Here is a 22641-nt window from a genome sequence, read left to right as displayed (position 1 = left end):
GGCTGTTTGGCGGCCTGCCCCCACCCTCACATAAATCAGTTTGGAGAAACAGGCTAACAATTGCAGGTGTTGTTATTTATTTTCAAAAGACTGCCTGATAAGCACAATGATGAGATAAGCAACTTCTGTTGGGCGTGTGATAACCTGGATTCCGGTCTGGAGCAGATCTATCTTGGGGCTCTGTAACTCCTTCAAGCGTGGAACTTCTTTGTTTTTTCTTTGTCAAGTGTGGAGCTACCATACATAGTTCTAATATTTCCGGCTTTCGCCATAACTTACAGCAAACACTCACAGCTGTAATGAAAGGAATTCAATCAAAACTGAGTACCGTAAATTTCGGGCTATAAGCCGCACCGGACTATAAACCGCACCAGCTAAAATTCGTGATTTTTTTTTTAATATTATTTTTGTAAAAGACAAATTTGTAGCAGATTTCTTTTCCAAATTTTGTGTGTGTTGCAGATTATGCACATATCCCTTTTTTAATACTATGCACGCACTAGATACAACGATATTGATGCAGTGTAACAATGCAGGCTGTTATGTTACACCTTGACCCAGAAGTCATTACGTCCAGAGACAGCGTTAGAAGGGTATTTTCTATCTTCTAAGCTCCTCTCCCTGATAACTTCAGAAAGGATTTATTGGCACATGCCTGGATTTTCTGCTTTTATACTCCTGGGGGCTGAACCCACAAAACTGAGATTCATTTGTGGTTTTATCTGTGTGGAGAAAAAGTGTAGCGGCACGCCTTTTTGAATTTAGCATACAAACACACATTTAAAGACAAACAGGCAGATCACAAAAGACTTTAGTGTTTTTAATTTCATGCAGGCATTGCACGACCAAAGTGTTTGTATTTTATGCAAAGAACATGTTTTTTTTTTCAACTGATTTGTAAATCAAAACATAGGCTACTTGCAGTTAGATATAAATGAATGCAAAAGTAAAAATCAAAAATTCATTCACGATGTGCGTGAGTGCAAATGTTTGAATACCGGTCCCCACCGTGCATATAGTTTGCATGACTTGCACCTGATGGCTCAGAAGGTGAACTCTTATTTGGCAACACCCTCCTGACTCTGTGCTCCGACACCACAACACGCACTGTAAACAACAAAGCCAAAATGAGTGTCTTATTGCCCGAGATAAGACGTCATCCCGCCATGAATGTTTAATGGCATTGTGCAGGCTCGCCGCATAATTATGTCTTGTACATAACACGTTGGCTCAGTAAATTGTGTAAGTTCGGGATGAACATTTGATTTGTTTCCTGTAAACAAAGCCCTAAATATAGTACGTTTCACCTTTTTCAGCTTTTCAACATCTTATCTTAGCTTCAACATCTAGCAAAGTAGATGTCCACAGAGAAGACGAAAGAGTAGTAGAGTGAAATGAAATAGGAGCTAAGCTAACCATAAGCTTGCCCATTAACTACACGCAAAACTGGTTCACCTTGACGGTTTTGCTTTCAAACTCCTATAAGTGGTTCTTTGTCAGGCACGACAATTAAAGAACCCTGCGAGCTCTCCCTTTAAGTTGAGCAACTGTGCTCCTCCATTTATGTAGCCCCCCTGACTATCCTTTAGAAATATTTTTTGGTGAACACAAGCCATCTGCTACATGATGCAATGTCTTATTATCACAGTAGCATAAGAATGTTTGTGCCTACGAGTGAAGTAAACTCAAGACTTTTATGCAGTCACGCCATAGTGATGCAATTGACTAAAACAGTATTTTGTTTTTTCACATAATTAATGATGTCATTATTAAACGGCATAGCTCAGTTTTGCAATATACAGGTTACCCCGTGGCAGATATGCATTATTAAGATAATGCATGGAATTTACATTCAAGAGCTGTCGAGCCTTCACTTTTAGAATTTCATATTGCACCTTTGCAGCACGATAGAGAATCTGTTTCACCATGGAAATGCTGTGGATCGATTGGTCCCTGTTATTTCAAGTTATTTAAAAAGACGAGTCCAGTAAATGTAAATATCTACCTTAATATTTATGGCATTAGCGAATACAAAAGATCCAAAGACTTTTGTTTTTAATGAAAAAAGGAGAGTGTGCTAGACAATAATCCCATATCAATAAATCAATCTTGACTCCTTGCCTTTGCCTTTTAAATACAGGCTCTTGTAATTTCCAAACGGGGGTCTTGTGCATGTTTCATGGCCTCTTTAGCGTTATGTCTATGCGAAGGATGCTGAATAATTGACGAGACGCGAAGCTGGATCAAATGGCAAGTCTGCCTCCCTGCAGGCGCAGTCTTTTGCATCTTTTTATTTTTTGCGTTTGGTTGCATGTACATTTGCGTGTGTGTGCATTTATGATGATATTTGTGTGTCTGTGTGTGCGTGCGTGTGTGGTCAGTAATGCTCATTAATGTATTTTGATTGAAAAAAGTAAGAATTGGAAAAATCCACAGACACGTGTGTTTAAACATCACACATATGGGTTGTAGCCGTGGAAATTTCATCCCAGTTTCAGACTTTTTTTTCATTTTTTTCATTTGCAAGTTATGAGTTTTGAATGAACTACCGTTAATACAGACAGAAAAAAAAAATCGGACACTGAAACTTCATGCACATGCAGAGTTGTTCCATTGGTACTCATTAAATTTAGTTCTCGTCAGATATGCTGAGAGCAAGCGCTATAGAAAACGGATTGGGCAGTGTTAACTTTTATGATGACATTAATTTGACTCATGCCTATAATCAACATAAAACTTTTAAAGATCTAATCACTGTCTTTCTTATTTCTTGTCATTTCATTAGTGGAATGTCAGTCTTAGGGATACTCGTGAATTCGGTAATACAATAAAGCTTTTTAATCCATTGCTGAGAAAGCAAATCCTGCAGAGGAAGCGAATTACCTAGTATTTTGTTAATTTCATAAAACAATAAAACTTGTTGAACTACGAACTAAATCGAGTGTCAGCGAAAGCACAACCCTCGAACAAACCATAATAATTTAACACACACTTTTGTATGTACTGAGCTGCTAAAAAGAAACAGATGGCCACAATCAATATTTATCTTGTAATGCACATTAAATGATCCCGATGAGCACTCATTCTTTCTTAACTGAAGAGAAAATATCTCCTCGTTAAGCACAAATACATCTTCCTATCATGAAAGCAATTTTTAAATCTGGTTTATTAGGAGGTAAACTCATTGAAATTGCCACACAATCATGTGTTGACTCACACAAGTACATTTGCTGCTCTATGTTGGGCGATAGCTAGCAAATATCTCAGTCACATAATCACACCTCGGCACACACTACGTCTAATTCTCGTCCATGACACGCTCTCACTCAATTGAGCCTGTCATCTTCTCTTTGCTGCCTTAATGGGTGTCTACTCCCTGAGTGCTATTAGGGAATAGAGCATGATATTGGAAATCAAAGAGGATTTGGAAGCTCGCGGGCGCCGTCCGTCCTCTTACGGGGGCGGTTGGGGGTGATTGGCGAGCAGAGGTCAACTTGTTATAAAAACACAGTTGACTTGTTACAAAGGCACACTTGCTCAGCCATGGCTGTTACAATGGATTATTTCTAAGGAGATCACTGCCATGGTTCCTCTTGTATAAGCTACTTAATGAAAGTATCTCATCCAGCCAATATGTTGCCTTTGATGCAAATTTTAATTGGGGAACAGTGTATCGGAACTAAGCCCTGCCGCCATTAGTGAAAATCCGCTGGTAATTGACTTGCCTCAAAAAGATTTATTCTTGCCAGTAGCTGCCACAAGATGGCATAAAAACATTATTTTTATCGAAATGGAACACCGCAACTCACTTCTAAGTAGTTCTTTGGCATCAAGATGCCACAAGCACTACTTTTGTCTAAACGAAGCGCTTCAACTCACTTCTAAGTAGTTCCTTGGAATCAAAAGTTAAAATGTTGACTAAAGACGTAATTCTCTTCTCTTCTATAAGTCCTTCTGGCAACATGTGCTTTTGTATCCAAAATAAGTCACATGTTTATTGTACATGGCTAGACACACATTTATATAGCACTCACACCTCAGTCGCTCAAATAACACAATCCTTAGTGACTATGAAGTCATTTCCGAAGGAATCAATCCGCTGTCTCTCTTTATTTGTGTATGTGTCAATCGTGTACAGACAGAATGACAGCACTCTTTTGCCTTCTGTCACACACAACCTTGCATTACATATTCAGCTCTACCGCCACACTGCAAATAATCTACCAGGCAAGGACACAAATCTGCCTGAACACAATCCCCAAAATCAAGTAAACAAAGTTGATTGTGTTCTTTTTACCCAATCTCCTTCAAACGCAGGCACACGCTGGCAGTGCCAAGACGAGGCATGCAGAATTTTTTGACAAGCGCCCAGCTTTTGAAGGCCCTGTTGCTGGCATCGCCTCTCACGCCGCTCGCTGTTGCTACGCTGTCACGCCTCCTGCTGGGCCTTTTGTCGCGAGCGGCGTGTTGTCGTTATCAGAACCAGGGCGTCCGCACTGAGATGAAAGCTGGGGGAAAACAGGTGAACACTTCAGAGAGTGTTGAGGAAAATCTCAGCCAAACAGATCGAGAGCAACGTTAAAATGAGAGATGTATTAGAGTAAGCAGCTTAGCTAGGTCAGTCAGGGTACGCCGTGCTCAGGTTTTACTTGAGTTTGAACTTTTTAGATGACTTCAGTGGAGGAGTATCTGCTATGCAACAATATTTGAACATTTTTATGTGCTAATATTGGCTGTTGGGACATTGTTGGAGGTGCTGCGTCTGTATCTTTGCTAACTTTATAGTTTGTCAGCGAAATTTAAGTATGATGAAATCTTGCACCATGAAGCAGATGCTCACAGCTTTCCTGCTGAGCAAAGGGAAGACGGAAAATTTGAGTTTTTCTCTTTTGGGCAAAATAGTATTTTTTATTTTTTTAGATAAGTTTTGGGATGAATATATAAAGTTAAGCATATAGCTATATTTTTGTATTTAACCTAAAAATAAAATTGTATTTTTTTTAGCTGATTTGTTGAGCATGTATTTCCAAAGTTTCAGTTTTGTCCCCAAACACTTTTTACGGATAAAAAAAAAGGAATAAATCATGAAAATGAGGTAGTCTTCCTTCGTCCTACATGCTCCTGATGTTGTTTTTGAAACATCTAATTATTTATCACTGGTTTTAATTGCTGCTTTGTTTACGTGCCATCTGTTCTGGCCATCTCCAGTAACCAAGGGCACGGAATCCAGATTTGCATGTATAACGCAACCCATTCGTGACGAAATTGCCCTTTCCAGCATCGCACAAGATCTAGCACGCTTAATCTACTACACACGGTTCCGCCCGAATATGTCAGATTAAGAATGCAATCAGATCAGTACATGTACACCACTTCCCTTGTTACTTTGCCATACTCACATGATGGAATCGAGGAACACGGCAGTGACACGGACAAGTCAGCCCATTCCTTCGAGATGGAATGCAGTAATGATGACGTGTTTTCATCATGAGCATATTATTTCATTTTGGACGCATAAAATACACAACTTCTGCATGGAGCAAGGGGAAAGGGATTGGGAAGGACGGATGCTGATGAGAATTGGAAGTGACAGTGAAATTTGGAGAAATGGCAGATACAGAGGGAGAGCAACATGCTTGTGACAGCAAGTGAAATTGCATCCACCATGGGAAAAGGAGATGACACTAACATTGAGGAAGTGAACATGGGAGCAGTGCAAAGTGTCAGATTGGATGTATATGACCACAAAAAATAATAATAGAAGAAATTCAAAGCAACAGAGGCACATGGCGAAAAGAAACTGTGGAGAGTAAATCGAATGAAATTTTTAACGTCTTGATGAGTGGCGAGATCTTACTTGGTATTGTATTTTTTTCAGACCTGGACACACCAGTTCTGACCGTTCACCAGACCATCAGTGACGTGCGCGGCAGTTACTACCAGGAGAAGACCGTGTTCCTTCGCTGCACCGTCAACTCCAACCCGCCCGCTCGCTTCATCTGGAAGCGTGCAAACGTGCTCATCGAACAAAGCAAAGACAACGGTGTGGATATCTACGAGCCACTTTACACTCAGGTACCAAATGTTCTCCTGATTTGCTCTACATCGCAATACTTTCAGTCAACCAAAGTAGCTAAACCAAGAAGCGATGAGCAATCAATTAGACTCCTTCATTTTACATCTCAAATGCCGACGACCATCCGCATCTCCTCCGGGCTCCACCTTAATGACGCTCCTGATTCCATCCATCCATCTAGTCCCCCTGCACTGACATTTCGACTGAACAACACGATTGCAAAAATACTGCCCCGTGGCCGTATAAAGCAGCAACGATCGAATAGCGCCAGCATTCCCCTCTATAGAAACGACGATAATGCAGGCCCGAAATGATGCAACCATCCAGTACCAATATTCTTCTTCAATGACCGTCATGGCCAAAAACAATGAAAAGAATGCACACTGGGTTTACAAGACATACAACAATATAAAGTGTAAGTGTAAAATTAGCAGGCCGCCATCTTTGAACTCCAAAGAATTCACTGACCATTCAAGCAACCCAACTTCCAAACTTTCTCCTGCTCATCTGACCAACCTCCTTTACCTTGACCTGCCAACGTATCCTCCTGTCTTCTAATCTCTAATCTATTTGTGATTATCAGCACAACCTGCTCCTCACCAGACATTTCAACCAACTTTCTATTTGTTTAAGAAAAGCCGTACTCTCACTTACTGATCAATAGGTTACGGGAAACAAAAGTTTTCAAGCATGTCTGAAAGGACAAAAACAACAGTTCCTTTTTACTCAGTTTCTTAGCGTATCAGTCACGCACAAAGCAGATTCCCTGGAGTTCAATTGTCCCGGCAGCAGAGTATGGTACTCGTCAAGACTGGCTACAAATCGATCAGCCCAGTCATCGCCTATATGGTATCGAACAAACACAGCGGGTAACGAAACAGTCCGGAACACGGATCTGCCATCGCACGATTGGCGCATGTGATTGAGTTTGTACGGCTCATAAAAAGGAAAAAGATCTTTCAGACAAGATTTCAATATGCGAAACATTTAAAATGAAGTCAACCGATTTGTTTGTCATCAGATTATGTCTAGCGTCAACAGCAACAGTGGTTCACTTTAAAACGTGTTTGTTTTTTTTGCACTTCAGGGTGAAACCAAAGTCCTGAAGCTGAAAAATCTGAGAACAAAGGATTTTGCCGATTATACCTGCCAGGTGTCTGTTCGAAATGTGTGTAACATTGAAGACAAGTCAGTCACCTTCAGGCTCACAAACAGCACATGTAAGTAAAAACACATTTGTTACTGCTCACCATCCAGATGATCACATCTGACCTCTTTATTTTTCAACCACCTCCTCTTCTAACTCCACCTCATTCAGTGTTTGTTCTTCCGCCTTTTCACTTTCCCCTCAAATTTACTGGGTCTCTCCTCTCGCCTGCCTCCCGGAGCGCCCAATTGCCAAGCCGTCTTGTTGAAAAGGCATCACAGGGCCGTCATCTGCAATTCAGTTGTCACGTTGCCTGTTATCTCCAATTCAGTCCGCAGCGCTCGATCCATCTCCACACCGCCGCCGCCCAGCAACAACATTGCCATTGACAGCTCTGTCAGCCTCGTTATGGTCAAACTGATGCACTGGCTTTGTTTGTTTTTTTATTCTTGAGGCTGGCTTGTTGTTTTTGCGTGCTGTTTTCTGCTTTTTCTATGCCTCTCTTTCTGATACCAACTATACGAGTTTATCCACGGGAACTTTTCAAGAGAATTCTTTGCATAATATCCACAGCCTATGGCGGTCTGTCTGGCTGGCTTTATTCTAGTTTTATTTGCTTTAATGTATTTTGTGACACAGTTAAAATTTTTCAAAATTTTGCTGCTGTGACCCCGGAAACGGTAAATTAACTTTACATTTTATTTGAGAATATTTTGGAAAAGGCAACACTGAGCTGTTGCTCAGAAGTCAACCAGCCCTGTGGAACACATTGTGTTCAAAGTTTGAGGTTTCTCCACTTAATTATTAAAAAAAAATGATTACAGTGCTTATGGCAGTCACACACACACGCATGCACGCACGCACACACACACGCACGCGCGCGCACTCACGCATGCATGCACGCACACACGCGCGCACGCACACACGTGTGCTGGCATAAAAGCTCACTGAGTTACCAAAACAACCAATGTGTCTGAACTTCATAGTTTAATAGTGACACGAAATCCACTGCTCTGTGTGTGTGCGCGCGCGTGTGTGTATTATAAAAATGTCTTGTATGCCTGTAGTTTTGCAATATGCAAAGAATTTAAATAAAATGTACGGTAATCAACTTTATTTTCAATGACTGCAATCCAGTGGAATGAAAAGCAATTCAATTTTTACACCAACCTAAAATTATACTAAAGTGCACAGCCTGTAAAACTGTACTCATTTTTAAATTATATTAAACGAGTATCTTCATTCCCCCAAAACTTATTTTATATATAGGCACATCATATTTAAGATAAAATGAGTCTCAGCACTCGGGAGACTTTTAACGGGCTATAAAGTGACGAATGTAGTAAAATGGGGTCATGAATTCTAGCAACATTATAGCAGTCCCTTATCAGACTGGTGCAAAATCCCATCGTCATTGTTAAAAAAAGAAAAAATGACGACAAGAGAGAGTAAGTAAAGTAAAGTAAGACAAAGACAGTTGTTTTCCATCCTCCGTGATATTTAGTTGTATTTATTCTCCGCTGAGCTTCCGTGTGTCCTTGTGGCGTCCGTCACTCACCGCTTAGATTGGATTGCCCCAACTGGGTCACGCCATCACTGCTGCTTCACTGCGGTGGGACAAGGGGATTGATTGATTTTTGGGATCATAATCCCAGTCCTACCACTTACTGACGGCAGCTGCCAAATCCTCTTCGTGCCTAATAGGAACACAGGGACAACGGTGGAGGGAGGTGAGCTCATGTTGTGGTAGGCAAAGTGCTATTAGAAGTTCTGAGAACAAGATTGGAAAGATTTTGCGTGATACAACTAAATATTAGGTTGGCACCACTGCAGAAGAGTAATTCTTGCTCTTATATCACTTTATAGAGCACTTGTGTAAATGTTTGGACTTGACTAACATTAAGTAAGATAAACACATTGAATTGTAACATCAACAGTGCTAACCAAAGAAGCTGGCAAGAATCTCTCCAGTTCCTACAATCTGTTTGAAAACCCTCTGTGGGATTTGGACCTTAGACCTTGCTGACACAAAGCCAAGTCCTTGTGGACCAAGCTACTGATGCCTCCATAAATGTTTCATTATTATCAAGACATGTCTGTGCAGATTGGCTCGAAGAGGTCATGTGACTTCTCAGAGGTGATTTGGGGTGCCGTTTGAATACTGAGTTGCTGAAGAAGGGTTAAGACACTCTTTAAAAATGAAACAGGAGTGGAGTGGAAGTGGAGAAAAGCCGCCGATACATTCCTACGACCTACCGTCTATTTATTTTTTTACGCAAAGTCGGTGTCAAAAGAAAACAATTACACAGCAGTCTCGAAAATCATCCCGAGTTGTTTTAAGTGCCAACATTATGAGCAATTCCCTTTTTCTTTATGAGCATTGTAAGTGCTTTATCTGGCCTGTTAAATGAATATCACTCTGATAATGTCAATAAACACTGAGCGGGGTTATCTTTAAAGGCAGACTCTTACTTTTGTGCTGTGCTGGTATTGGACGTTATCGTGCTGTGCAGGTGTACCGAATGTTACGGCCAGTGAGTATGAGACTGGAGAGCCTGTCGCGCAGAGAACAACTATGTAAAATGTTGACAGCGTGACAAAGGCAAAATGAAGAGTGGAGTAAAAAAGAACGTGTGTTAAGGAGGGAAACATTTGTTAGCTGCTTGTAAAGCGCGGCGCTGCGCACAAATCCCATTAGTTTGGCGACGAGTGGCGGCTGATCCCGCTGTTGCCACACATCCCGAGGAAATTGAAGCTATAATTCTCAGATCCTCACTTCCCCTCCTCGGGTCACTTATCTCCTCAGTCACATATTTGGTTTTCTCTTCACAAAACACACCTTATATTTTATCTTTTCTATTTTGAAATGACCATGCTAGGTTTGGCCAATGAGCATGTGGTGACTCCAATGGAATCCAATAATCTGTAGTCTACCAAATTAGATTTATATAAAAAAATTACTGGTCTTTTGTTTTCTGTACATCAACATATAGAGCTTTTACCTCCTTAAGCTCAGTGGCCTAGAGGTAGAGTGTCCGCCCTGAGACTGGAAGGTTGTGGGTTCAAACCCCGGCCGGCCGGGTCATACCAAAGACTATAAAAATGGGACCCATTGCCTCCCTGCTTGGCACTCAGCATTAAGGGTTGGAATTGGGGGGTTAGATCACCAAATGATTCCCGAGCGCGGCAACGCTGCTGCTCACTGCTCCCCTCTCCCCCAGGGGATGGATCAAAATCACATGGGGATGGGTTAAATGCAGAGGACAAATTTCACCACGCCCAGATGTGTGTGTGACGATCATTGGGACTTTAACTTTTGACTTTAACTTTAAATTTGTGGTGATCCATCCAAAAATTGGTGGAGCGACTGTTTCCCCTGACATTGTGGCGTCTGAATTCAAACTGATAAGTACAAAATAAGGGTAAAGTGATTAAATGGTTCCAGTGATCAGCATTTATTAATTTTTTGACAGTGCTGACACTACTGATAAAATAAAATAGAATTCTAATGATTGACTCTCAACTTATTTTTTAAACAAAAATTAGTATGCAATTGATTACAGCAACACCAATAGCGATAACCAGATCAACCAAGTGAATAAAGCTCGGAGTTATTGATCTGCTTCCACCACAGTCACTCTAAAATCATTATGTTGACAAAACTACAGGCGGTATGTAAACAGATTAGTCTCTCAACCGCCATGTCTTTGATTTGCAAATATCACCTGCATCCAGTATTTTCTGCCTTGTTTTTATTACCCATGTGTTCGATTGAGGATCGTGTGCTGGAGTCATGCTTTTGAAGTGCAGTGTTTTGGTCTGCAAGATGTGCTGGATAATGATCAAAATCAGCAACAAACAGCTGCAGTTTTGCTCTATTTTTGTATGCTGTGATTGCTTAGTTCCTTTCACCAATAAAATAATTCTTTAAATATATACATAGATATAGTAAATAACTGATCAGGATCAAAGGAAGGGAACTAGCTCTGGAAAGAATTACCTGATACTTAACATCATTTTGTTATAATTAATATATATAATTTTGAGCCATGACCTTTACAAGGACTCCCCACTGTATCCTAAGGGACAACATTGCTTGACAGGATTTGTTCCAGTGTTCAGCAATTACTTCACTCAATTCCATTAATGCCAAACAATTTCCTACCAGAGCATTTTCCGCGCTCTTACTCGAAATTGCCCATCGGTGTTCAGTTTTCACAGCATACACACAATAAACTTTACCAGCCATTGATTGAATCATATTTATTGCACACTTGTCGAAACGGCACATTACCGAGGAGCTATAGTGGTGAGGGAGTTGCGCTAATCAATGAGGGGCTGAATAAACTCTCCCGCTCTTTGGATTTACTGGCGGCGACTGCTCAAATTCCGTCAAAAGCTGTAAAGGGGCTGCACGCTCGACAGCGTGTGTGTTGTGTTGAGTGGCGTGTGTGTATGTTTCCACAGATGTATCCTTCTTTAGGAGAAATTGCAATGCGCTGTAAATAAATATAAACAATGTTTCTAAGCAGCTAGTACATGCTATATGCTTAATTACTAAAAACAGGGATGTGAGTTTTTTTACCTCTGACAAGAAACAGTAGAATCTAATCTATTAGTATCGTAGCACTTTTTTTTTTATAGCAAAGACACTCTGTTTTGTATGGAAATTAGTGTGTATACACAAATAGTTTGGAGATGAGTAATTCGGTAAAATGTTCTTCCGACAAATAGATTTTGTTTGTTGTCCGGACCGCTGCTGAAAGTCAAATTATCGATTCACAAACAAAGCAAATTGTAGCTTATCGTGGGCTGTCAGCCATGTTTTTTTGTTTACTTTTGGCTGGGACTTTTTAAGGTCAGAGCTTCAAAGCTGCCGATAAAATATTTTTACTCATATCAGCAGGGGTGGCTGGTAATTTGCAAAAGTTGAACCACACTGGGTGCTGACTTTCATAATCTTTCTTCCGAAAATGCATCATTATATTATAGTTGACTACATTGTGTCCTACTCGGCATCCAAATGTTTATTATCCTCTGTAGCTCGTAGTGTTCATTCGTATCCATTCATTGTGTGCATAGAGGCATGTGTTCTTGCTTTTAGCAGAGACGGGCAGATTTTTTTTAGGTCTCTGTGTAATGTGCACCTCTTCAATTTAGGCGATTGCAGTCTGTTGAAAATTATTGATTGAGTGGATGTCCTGAAAAAAAATTAGAGGAATGGAAGGCTTCAGTACTATGCGGAGGATTACATTTATCGCAGTTTGATAAAAAAAAAAAGAGCGAAATCTGCTTTAAATCCTTGCTGTAGTGTCCTCCTGTCAGCTCAAATATTACTTTGTAATCATTGTAAAGCCCAAGTATATTTAAATTAATACACATACATTGGTCAACTCATTTTTATTATTTTTGTAATCAGTGTTTTTTTTTCTGTAGCACGTCAGGTTTTCATAATAATATATAGACGATAATATATTTAGTAATATTTATGAATTCATGGTTCGGTTCAGCAACAGGTGGATTTTCTTTCCCTGAAATGTCATGGCCATAAATGGGTATTAAGCAAGCTTTTATAGGTCAAATTTAAAACAAAAAATGAAAATGCCTCAAAAACCTGATGTGCTAGAAAAAACGTAAAGTCATTTTTGCAGCCTCAGTGAGAAACATATTGAAGTTTTCAAGGTAACCTCATTAGAATTTTAATTTCTTCAGGTTGCATCATCAACTCATTATACGTGGAGTAAAAGTCCAAACTAATAATCTATGATCGCATCACTTCCCAGCTCCGCCGATGATCCGGCTGTCCGTCAACGACACGGTGGTGGCGGATCCCGGCCAGGATGTTGTCATCACATGCGAAGTGACCGCAGGTTTCCCTCCGCCTACTGTCACCTGGTCGCGTTACCCGGGACCGCTCCCCCTCAACGCCAAGGTTCGCGGTCCCCAGCTGATTCTGAGGGGCGTCACACCAACAGATGCGGGCTTCTACAACTGCACGGCTGTCAACAACGTGGGCAACCCCGCTCGTAAGAACATCAACGTTGTTGTCAGGAGTAAGTAGCCAAATTATTTCCACTCACGCTAATTGAGCTCAGTTAAAGTGCTGTGCAGAATCAACATAAAGAGCAGTCAGCAAGCAGATAAGAGAATAAAAAATAGAATATATTGACGAAAAAAAAAAGCTTTAAAAAAACAAGGTGTGAGCCATCATTGGGCTTTTTTTTTTTTACCGCTTTGACATTTAAGCATAGTATGGTGGCAGTGAACTAAGGTGAACTCATTGGCTGCAACACCCACCTACATTAGAATGTGTATTTTTAATGTAAGCAGTTGATCCCTCATTATGACAAACTGGTGAGAATCATGTCAGAACGTGCGGGTTAAGTATTCCTCTTTTGTTCACCCCCCCCCACCGTTGATACAGAAAGCCTTCCATCGCTTCTCCCTTGCAGCTATTTTTAGTCCCTTTAATCATCTTTATTCACTCCAATTAGTTGGAGCGGAATGGAAGCAATTAGCGAGAGTCTCGCCCGTTAGCTAACACCGTTGACAATGTATGCTGGATGGCTTTTTCCTGTAAACCTAATGGGCCTGAACGCATCATCGCACCAACACAGGTGACAAGGCAGCAAATGAAACACATTCAGTGCGTGCTTGTGTGTGTGAGCGTGAACAGAGTAAGGACAATGTCAATCTGAACACACACACACACACACACACAATGCATGTGAAACATATGGTCAGTACCTCATGCGTGACATTACCCGGCATCTCTGAGAAGATGTTGAAGTGAAATCCCCGGCCTAAACTGCTCGCTGCCTGTAACGAGAGAAACACACAACTGTTTTGTATTCAGCGTTGAAATCTTCTGGGGAATGTGTAGCTTTTGAAAGTGAAAATGAAATGTGACACTGCAAGAGTTAGTCTGTCCTTGATTTTGCTCCTCTCTTGTAGCGACGTTCAGTTTTATTCTGTGCAAGGCTCCTTTTATGTCACACGCTTGCTTCCCCCCCAAACCCCCTCACGCTTCCTTCTTTAATCAACTTTTTTGCTTCTCTTTTTGGAACTTTGAGACATTTTGCATCACGTTGGGAAGGGATGATTATTCATGTCTTTTTAAAAAAATAAAAATAAAAAAATCGCTGACCCACACATTTATATCATAAGTGCCAGTCGTAATTCTTGCACTGTCAAAAATGCAAAAAAAAGGAAATGTCAGGAACTCAATTTAAAATGAGATAGGATCGCTTACAAAATATTTTTATTTCACATTGCCGCAACGAAACTTTCAGTTTCCTTTTTATTTTGAGAAATGTTTCTGGCTTAATCAGCTTGCAGTTAACCAGCTCTCGTCTTCTGTTGGCCCAGCTATGAGCAACCTGACCTTCCAGATTACTCCAGACTCCAACAAGGACAGCGAAAGCATCCAGATGGGTCGAGACCTCAAGCTGTCGTGTCATGTCGATGCCAACCCTCAGGACAAGGTCAACTACACCTGGTACAAGAACGGCGCCTTGGTCTTCAACACGGACAGTCTGATCTTGCTGCGCAGCGACCCCGATATGGCGCCGGGTACCAGCAGCTTGGAGATTGTGGACTTGAAATTCCGAGACTTGGCAACCTACAGCTGCGTGGCAAACTTCCCGGGCAGCAGCGTGCCAGAGCTCCGAGTGGATGTCAACATCTCCCAGAACAGTGGTAAGGTCTTTTTATTACATATCTGACATATTGGCATGACTTCCAAAGTGTGTCAGTTAAAAGACTAAATGTCAAGCAGGTTTTGAAATGTGCTGATTTAGCACATTAGATCATTTCCCATTTTGTTTTTCTTCTCTCTTATTAATACAGTTCAATAACTTCAACACCTTTCAATTTGGCCCCTGTTCTGTTTGACAAAATTTCATGCCAACATGTATCTAGTTCCTCCTTGCGTAGTTAGCCACAATGTTAGCGCCGAACACTGAGCGGCCGTTGCTTTTCACGGTTCCCATGTTGCATTAAAGCGGTGTGATTGTTCAATAAAATGTGCCTTGTTAACGTCACTTTCTTTTGTACCTTTTTTATTCGCCATCTGCCTCTGTTTTCAAGTTTAACTGTCAGACACCATCTGTGGGTTTTACAACGTTCACCTCTTAGCCTCACAGCTCCTAACCTAACCACTGCCTTGCATACTAAGCCCTAAGCCACTATAAAATGTCGATTAATGAATGTTCAATCTTTTGCATTTTCTCTCCTTCTAGTATCGCCCCCAATTCTGATGGTCCTTCCGAGCGGTCAGATGGTTAGCGCACGAGAAGGCGGGACAGCTGAGCTGGTGTGCTTAGTGGATGGCAAACCACGACCACCAATCTTATGGTCCCGCGTAGAAAAGGACCTGCTGATGCCTTCTGGGAAGGCTGTGGTAGAGACGCCCGATGGCCGCTTGAGGCTGAGAAACATAAGCCGCGACATGATGGGGGCTTACCGCTGCCAGACTGCTCCTTACAACGGTCTCAACATCAAAAGGCGAGAGCTGCAGGTCCAGCTCAATGTGCAATGTGAGTGTTAAAGTGAATATTTTCACACAAGAAATACGTTTTTTAGCTCCATAACAGGAGCACCTTGGGCCTGTTCAACTTGTTGAGCCCTGGGCAATGTTTGGTCCCATAATATAGTAATGGCATTTTTGGTGATATTGCCTTATAAGTGAGTATACTTTCCAATCAAAAATTCCCTTGGAGAAATAAAACTTGTGCCAGAATTAAAACAACAGTTTATTGTCAGTATAGAATTATTTCCAAATCTATTTGGCACCCCTTTGACTTAACACCCACTGAAGAAGAGAATCCCCATCCCTTTGGTTTGAGGCTGCCTTTATCATTCCTCCCGTCTGTTTTATTGTCCTTTAATTATTTAAATCGGCTAAATCCTTGAGGTGCTGTAACTGAAGTAGTCTAGAGTATAGTTAAATGTACCCGGCATAAAAAGAAAGATCAAATATTATTATTCTCTTTGAGGCACCCAAAGGCCAAGATATAATTTACTATATGATATACCCGAAGCAGAATGAAGCAGTTTAAATTACCGGATTCCATTGTGCTCCTTTCCTCCGCAAGGATTTACAGGGCTTGCTAATGCAAGCCGGGCGGAAGGGCAACAACACTGTGTGAGCCGCGCTGTCCACACCGGCCAAGTCTGATTAATGGACCAGGTGGCCGCCCCACTCTGGGTGCAGAGAGAAACACAGAGATGAGACACACGGATAGAGTGTGTGGACCAAAAACAGGTTCAAGAGCGAGGATGAAATGGAAAAGTGGCATTTGGGAAGGTGACGAGATGGATGGTGATGTGCTAAGTTTAAAAAAGAAAAGTGTTATTGTCAGGTTATGGCAATGGAACAGGAGGGTAGATAACACAGCAACAACTCGGGAACGTGTTGGAAAACAGATGGGTCTACATTTCACACCATACTTAATTTGTTCTTCATTAAATGCGGGCTTTTTTGTTTGTCCATTTAGCATTGTTAATTGATGTGAGGGAACGATGACATTATTTTTACGGCAGACGCTATGCAGTCTTGGCACACTCGTCCCCCCTCTACTCTATTTTCTTTGCATGCTATTCTTCTTCTTTCCATCCCACTTGGCTGTTCTTCCTCATTGCCATTCTCATCATCATCAATCAGATGACGAAGGGAGGAGCCTCTCCCTCTCTCACCCTCTGTCTGGTCCGGTCTTTCCGTCTCCCCATCCTTTCGCTCCTATTCAATCATCGACCTCGCTCACTTTCACGCCGCACTTTCCACGTCATTCGTCTTCCTCATTGTTGCTTTCGACCTACCTGTCATTCCTCCTTGCTGTATCTGCACACCACCTCCTTCTCTAAATTGATTTCTACTTTGTTTATTGTAAATGTTAGGCTTGATCAGTTTTGCTGTCACCGCAGAGGAATCTATTTGCATTCAACGAAACCTTTGTTTACATTCGTTGCGTTCTTCTGATGAGACGAAACATTGCGGTGTGTCACAAAGACGGGTGGCAAACAAACCAAAATGGAGATGCCTGAGAGCTTTTGAAGGAGTTAGTGAGATGTCACGGACATATTTAGCTTTTTAAGAGATGCAAAAGTCCGATGATGGCAAAATTTCCAAAGATCTCAAATACCTTTAACGTAGAAAGGACCGAAGTGTAACACAAGCTATAGTGGACTGGAAGACTAAGAAATATCCAAGCACATATCGTCCATGTTTTCAAAAAGAGGATGTATCTAGGGTACTATATTTAATGATATCCTGAGAGAAGTGATTTAAAATGCCACCTGTGACCAAAGGGTCATGCTTAATTGCCCAAAAGGGCATAGACACCTTTGTTATGCTGTTAAGAACTAAAAATGGATCACATAAGGGTCTTCTCTTCACAGTTTACCTGCTCTGCGTCCTTGACTCGTGTTACCAAAGTCAGACATCAGCATGCATACTGTATGTGCCTATAAACGGCATCAGGTTATGTGACCGTACACTAATCAGCGCACGGCATTACAAGACGACCCTTCACCGCTCAGCCAACCTTCAGCTTCACACTACATTAAGTACATGTGTGCCGCTTTGAACAAGTGGCCATTATAAAATGTCCAACAGCAAAAAGTTGTCTTGTATTTCTTTGTTTTTACTGTCTTTGCATCTCCCATCAGACTGTTCTGCTCATTACGTAGATTAGACTATAATTACACCTGCATCTGATAAACGCGACTCATAATGTACTATAGCCACGCTGCCTCGCCTTTGGGACCCCGAACACGCAATCTCATTGCCGTTAATAGGGCAATACCATCATTAGCAGGCATGTCTACGATGCACATGATTAACCGAGGGTGAAAGACCTGCCTGGTGATTCGGGGTGGACTAATTTATCTGCGTTGTGTCTTCGTTAACCTCGGGGCAACAGCGGCTAGTCAGTCATTAGCCACAAAGGCAGGCATGGCTGCAGGTAGGTTAATTGTGACTTGTTAGCATAAGTTAGCAAGAGAGACGGGTATGCCCTTTCTGGAAATTCTGAATATCTTGGTAATATTGGGTATTATCAAGAATTTATATCTCTTAATACATGAGGAAAGGTTAATTTACCAAAATTGTCTTCACAGATCCTCCCATTCTGGACCCAGTGTTTCAGGACACACGTGCAAAGAACTCTCAGATGGTGAACCTCAGGTGTTCGGTCCTACGCGCCAACCCGCCACGTATCACGGACTTCCGCTGGTACCGCAACGGCGAATTTGTCCGGATGCCCATGCCGGACTTGAAGGAGACCCCTCAGCTGAGATTCAAACTGGAGCCGACCAATAATGGATCTTATGAGTGTAGAGTCAGCAATAGTGCAGGAACATCTACATGTAGATTCCAGGTTTCTGGTGAGTAAACAAAACAAATTCACGATGATGTGGCAGCAAACACTCAAATAAAATGAAGAAATGATGGAATTGTTGGTTTCTTTCCTTTCAATGCTCCCCAGCACAACCTTACGAGGTTGAATTCTACTTTGACACGCCCAACCCGGTGAAAATTCTGAAAGGGAACAACTACTCTTACAACCTGCAGTGGACCCAGAAAAACCCAGAGGCCACAGATCGTATCATCGGCTACTCGATTCATGTCCTTAAGGTAAAGTCAAGCCCAAGTATGCACTGAAGGAACCTGCGGAATGAGTTGAAAGTTGGAGCTTGTGGTTTATCTCACAGTTCTGGGTTGGAATTTTGTCCATAGTTGTGATTGGCCAATGTGCCATGTCTTGGTCCAAAATCAGTATACAAAGACTTTGGGTGGAGGTACCCGCGATACACTGTAATCCAAATACACACACACAAACACACTCCGAGATCTGCTTGTTTTGTGAAGCACGGGAACACGCATCTGTATGTGGCGGGGTGTTCGTGCAAAGTAACCGTGAGCCTTGAAGAGCTGTGGGAGGGTGAGTAAATGTGTAGTTAATCAATTGGGGACTGAGACTGAATGAATAATGGTACCATGCACCTCTTCTTTTTGATGGCCTCTCTTCTGAAGCTCTCAACTGTCAGTGACTTTATTTTCACCTGACAGCTCATTTCACACCAAGGTCCAGCATGTAACATTACGTGAAGTACAAAACACAGGATGACTAAATATAAATAAAGTCGGAGCAGATCATGAGAAGTGAGTGAACAGCACCAATATTGCGACATAATATGTAAAAAAAAGTGGCTACATTGGAAAAATTATTTTCTTTTTCGTCTCAACTTAGCCCCTCAATGCTAGACTGCTTTTTTCAGAGTATGTGTGTGTGTGTGTGTATGCGTTTGTGCAAACCAGAATGCAGACAATGCCAGCTTGCTTTTGTGCAGCTGAATAGTTAGTTCTTCTCTTTTTATACCGGGTTGCTAGCCAAATGAAGTACGGCTCTAAAGAGGAGGAGAATTAGCTGTGTCCTTCCTTGAGATTTCAATTTCATTGTATGCCTCAGACCTTTCCACTCGATCGCGACGCTTTGTGCTCTGATTAGGAAAAAAATGATAAACCACGCACACAAGAATCCTTTTTATTCATTTCATTGCCCACTTCTATGCCTGCAGCTCTTCTAGCTGTTATATTGTGTTCAGATGTTCATAGAATTGAATTAGTAGTCAAAACCTATAGTTGAGTAAAATACTGTTACGTTGGAATAACTTGCTATGATGCAATAGCTTCAATGGCACTTTCTTCGGAATATTTTTTTTTTTTTACAATGAACGGCGGATATGTTGAGTGCAAATGAAGACAGAAGCAAAAAACAGAAAAAACGTGGAGAGTATTGAAAGGGGAAAAATAAAATGGAAATGACAAGAAAAACATGATATCTCAACGGTCCCTTCAACTATTAACTCGAGGGGCAGAACATTGAAAAGTAATACCATATCCATTTCACAAGCCATCTATTCCGGCTACACTTTCTCCGGCTCAACCTCTTAACGCCTCAGCACTCCATCTTTTTAGCACATGCCCGAAGATGTGGGGCTCCCGGGGGACACGTTGAGACGGTAACACACAAGTGCCCATATCAGACGTGGAGCAGATGTCTTTACTGGAGAATTGATTTACTTTTGAACGTCACGTGTTAGCTTCTTCTTGTCTGAAGTGTTAATAAAAGTTGAACAAAAAGTGTATTTGTTTAGGTCATGTTCGTTCTCTGATCGCTTTTTTAGTGAGTTTCGAAAACTTTTTTGCTAGACTTGCACCGGGCTCAAAAATCATACCCAGATTGTGTCACGACACCTTCCATTATCATATATATGAGAAATGACCAAAAAAGCAAAATAAATCTTGGTGAATTAAAAGTAATCAGCCTACAGCACACACCAACAATGACTTTACGTCCACACGGCTTATAGCAGCGGACTGCTGGATCAAGTCTTGAAAAAGATCCATGAATAGAGCATAAGAGAATAATTAACCTCACACTCATTATTATTTGAAGTGGCCGCCTCCTCTCATGTTCTCAATCCGTAGTTAGTTCACATGCATAATTGACTTTTTCCATTGTGCGAATGCCTCCACCATCTCACACTCTTTTGCTCATCACTTGGCGTATCTTTACAAAAGAAAATACTCTTGTGGATTTTTTTTTATTGAAATATGCAGGTATGTATCTAGTGAGGCAAGAAGTCTGTAGAGAACACTTTGACGTTATCCTTGCTGGTAGATGGTTCAAATTGGAGCAGAAGAAGCCATTAAAATGCTTTCAGAGCTCAGAGAAGTTCCATAATAGAGAGTGGAGTTCCGGATGGAAACAGTTGCTGACTCAAGAAAGCCGCATCCATTTCATGACATATACAATCTTTTATGTCTGTTTTCATGGCTGAAAACAATATGCATACAAACAGACACACATTTCTGAGGCTCATTGCATCAGTGACTCATCTCTCCCACTTACCACATCCTTAATGCATATTACATGCGCACAGCTCCGCTTTTCTCTTATGTTGCGCATCATTATGCACACTGTGTTTATGTGATGCTTGAATGTTTACATGGGGCGTAACTCTTGCAATAATGTGGGAACCTAAATGTTGATTAATGAGTGTTAGCTGGTAGTAAATTGATATAAATACTGTATGACAGTGTGGGCGTATGCAGTTTCTGGCATGTGAGCACAGTATATATGTGAAGGACAGGCTCTTCTGTATATTTCATTATAGCAGGTTGTTGACAGAAAACGAACATGATCAAACATTTATTGCGTACCAGTATGCACCATCTGTATTTGTCCGTGTCTGTTGGCCACTGTGTTAAGTCACTGTCAGATGTTTGAGACACACACACGGACGCACATACACGCACCTCTGTTGCATGCATTATCTGATAATTGCATGCTGTAGGTGTAGCAGCGTGTCATGGTCGAGTGGCTGACCTAATACATTAGAGGTAGCGTGCTGTCAGGTCTTTAAGTAGCTCGGATCAGCGGCAGATACACAGCTAATGGAGCCTTCGCTGCAGGGGTGGACTAACACAGCTAAAGCGTTGTCAATTTAAAATAGTGTCAACAAAATACACAGAATTTTTTGGGTTAAATATTACAAGATTACAACTGCACTAAATTAGCATTTGTTCCACTTGGCTGTGTTTTAGTGCCGTATCGAGTGAGGTTTGAGAAGTCAAGAGATGAATGAAGCACAATATCCAACCATTACAGCAGTTCATTTTTGTACCAAAATGCAAATAAATTATAATAATTTCATATCTTTATTTTTTTATTCCTCATCATCAAAATAAATAAAATATTTATCTTAAATATTTTAATCTTTTTAAATACCTCATATATATATATATTTTTTTTTTAAATGTAGCAGCAAATTGTGTCAGTTTCCTATTATTAAACATGAGCTCATTAAAATCTCTAAGCATGCTGGTAAAACGCTTAGAGTTGAATCATACTTGGTCGTTAAAGGAAATATGAAGGGCGCGCACCCTCGTGAAATCATTTGAGGATATGCAGATCAATACGATACCATTAGCGGTTATCCACTGCACAATATCTGTAGTGCTCCAATCAGTGTTGCTCTAATCTAATTATATCGGAATGGTGTAGATTCAGAACAAATGTCCTGCTTAACCTTGTATCCTCATTAACTGATCAGTTTTATCCGCAAGGAGCCGTCAGCATGGCTGGAAGATACCACAACCGATGATGGGTCTGTTATCATATCTGGGTGCTCTGGTACAAATCTTGAAATTATAATATTTGGAAGGAAAGGAATTGAGAAGACAGCAAAATATGCCCAAAGGTAGCAGAGAAGGGAATTGAGTTTGGGAAAGAAGTTATTCCGGCTGTAGTGCAGTCGCAATCTTTCGAGTGTATCTTTCATTATAGCTGCGTCCCAAGCACATTTGTTGTATTTGTGATCCTATTTGTTGAATTTGTGCACTTTGGGAATT

At 41.2% G+C, this 22641-nt stretch overlaps 1 protein-coding gene across 5 annotated transcripts in view; it reads left to right on the top strand.

The window, feature by feature from the left end:
* Window positions 1-22641, top strand: part of LOC119120235 (MAM domain-containing glycosylphosphatidylinositol anchor protein 1) — a 96719-nt gene that overhangs the window by 56037 nt on the left and 18041 nt on the right. For all 5 annotated transcript variants that reach the window (XM_037246952.1, XM_037246951.1, XM_037246948.1 and 2 more), the window contains 7 exons: window positions 5879-6075; window positions 7164-7296; window positions 13007-13276; window positions 14592-14921; window positions 15464-15760; window positions 18342-18608; window positions 18710-18858. In XM_037246952.1, coding sequence (XP_037102847.1) covers window positions 5879-6075; window positions 7164-7296; window positions 13007-13276; window positions 14592-14921; window positions 15464-15760; window positions 18342-18608; window positions 18710-18858 — 1643 coding nt within the window. The remainder of the gene's footprint in view (window positions 1-5878; window positions 6076-7163; window positions 7297-13006; window positions 13277-14591; window positions 14922-15463; window positions 15761-18341; window positions 18609-18709; window positions 18859-22641) is intronic.

This window comes from Syngnathus acus, chromosome 3, assembly GCF_901709675.1.
Source record: "Syngnathus acus chromosome 3, fSynAcu1.2, whole genome shotgun sequence".
Classification (NCBI taxonomy): Eukaryota; Metazoa; Chordata; class Actinopteri; order Syngnathiformes; family Syngnathidae; genus Syngnathus; species Syngnathus acus.
The sequence above is the reverse complement of the archived record's forward strand: the minus strand, read 5'-3'. Positions and strand labels throughout refer to the sequence as shown.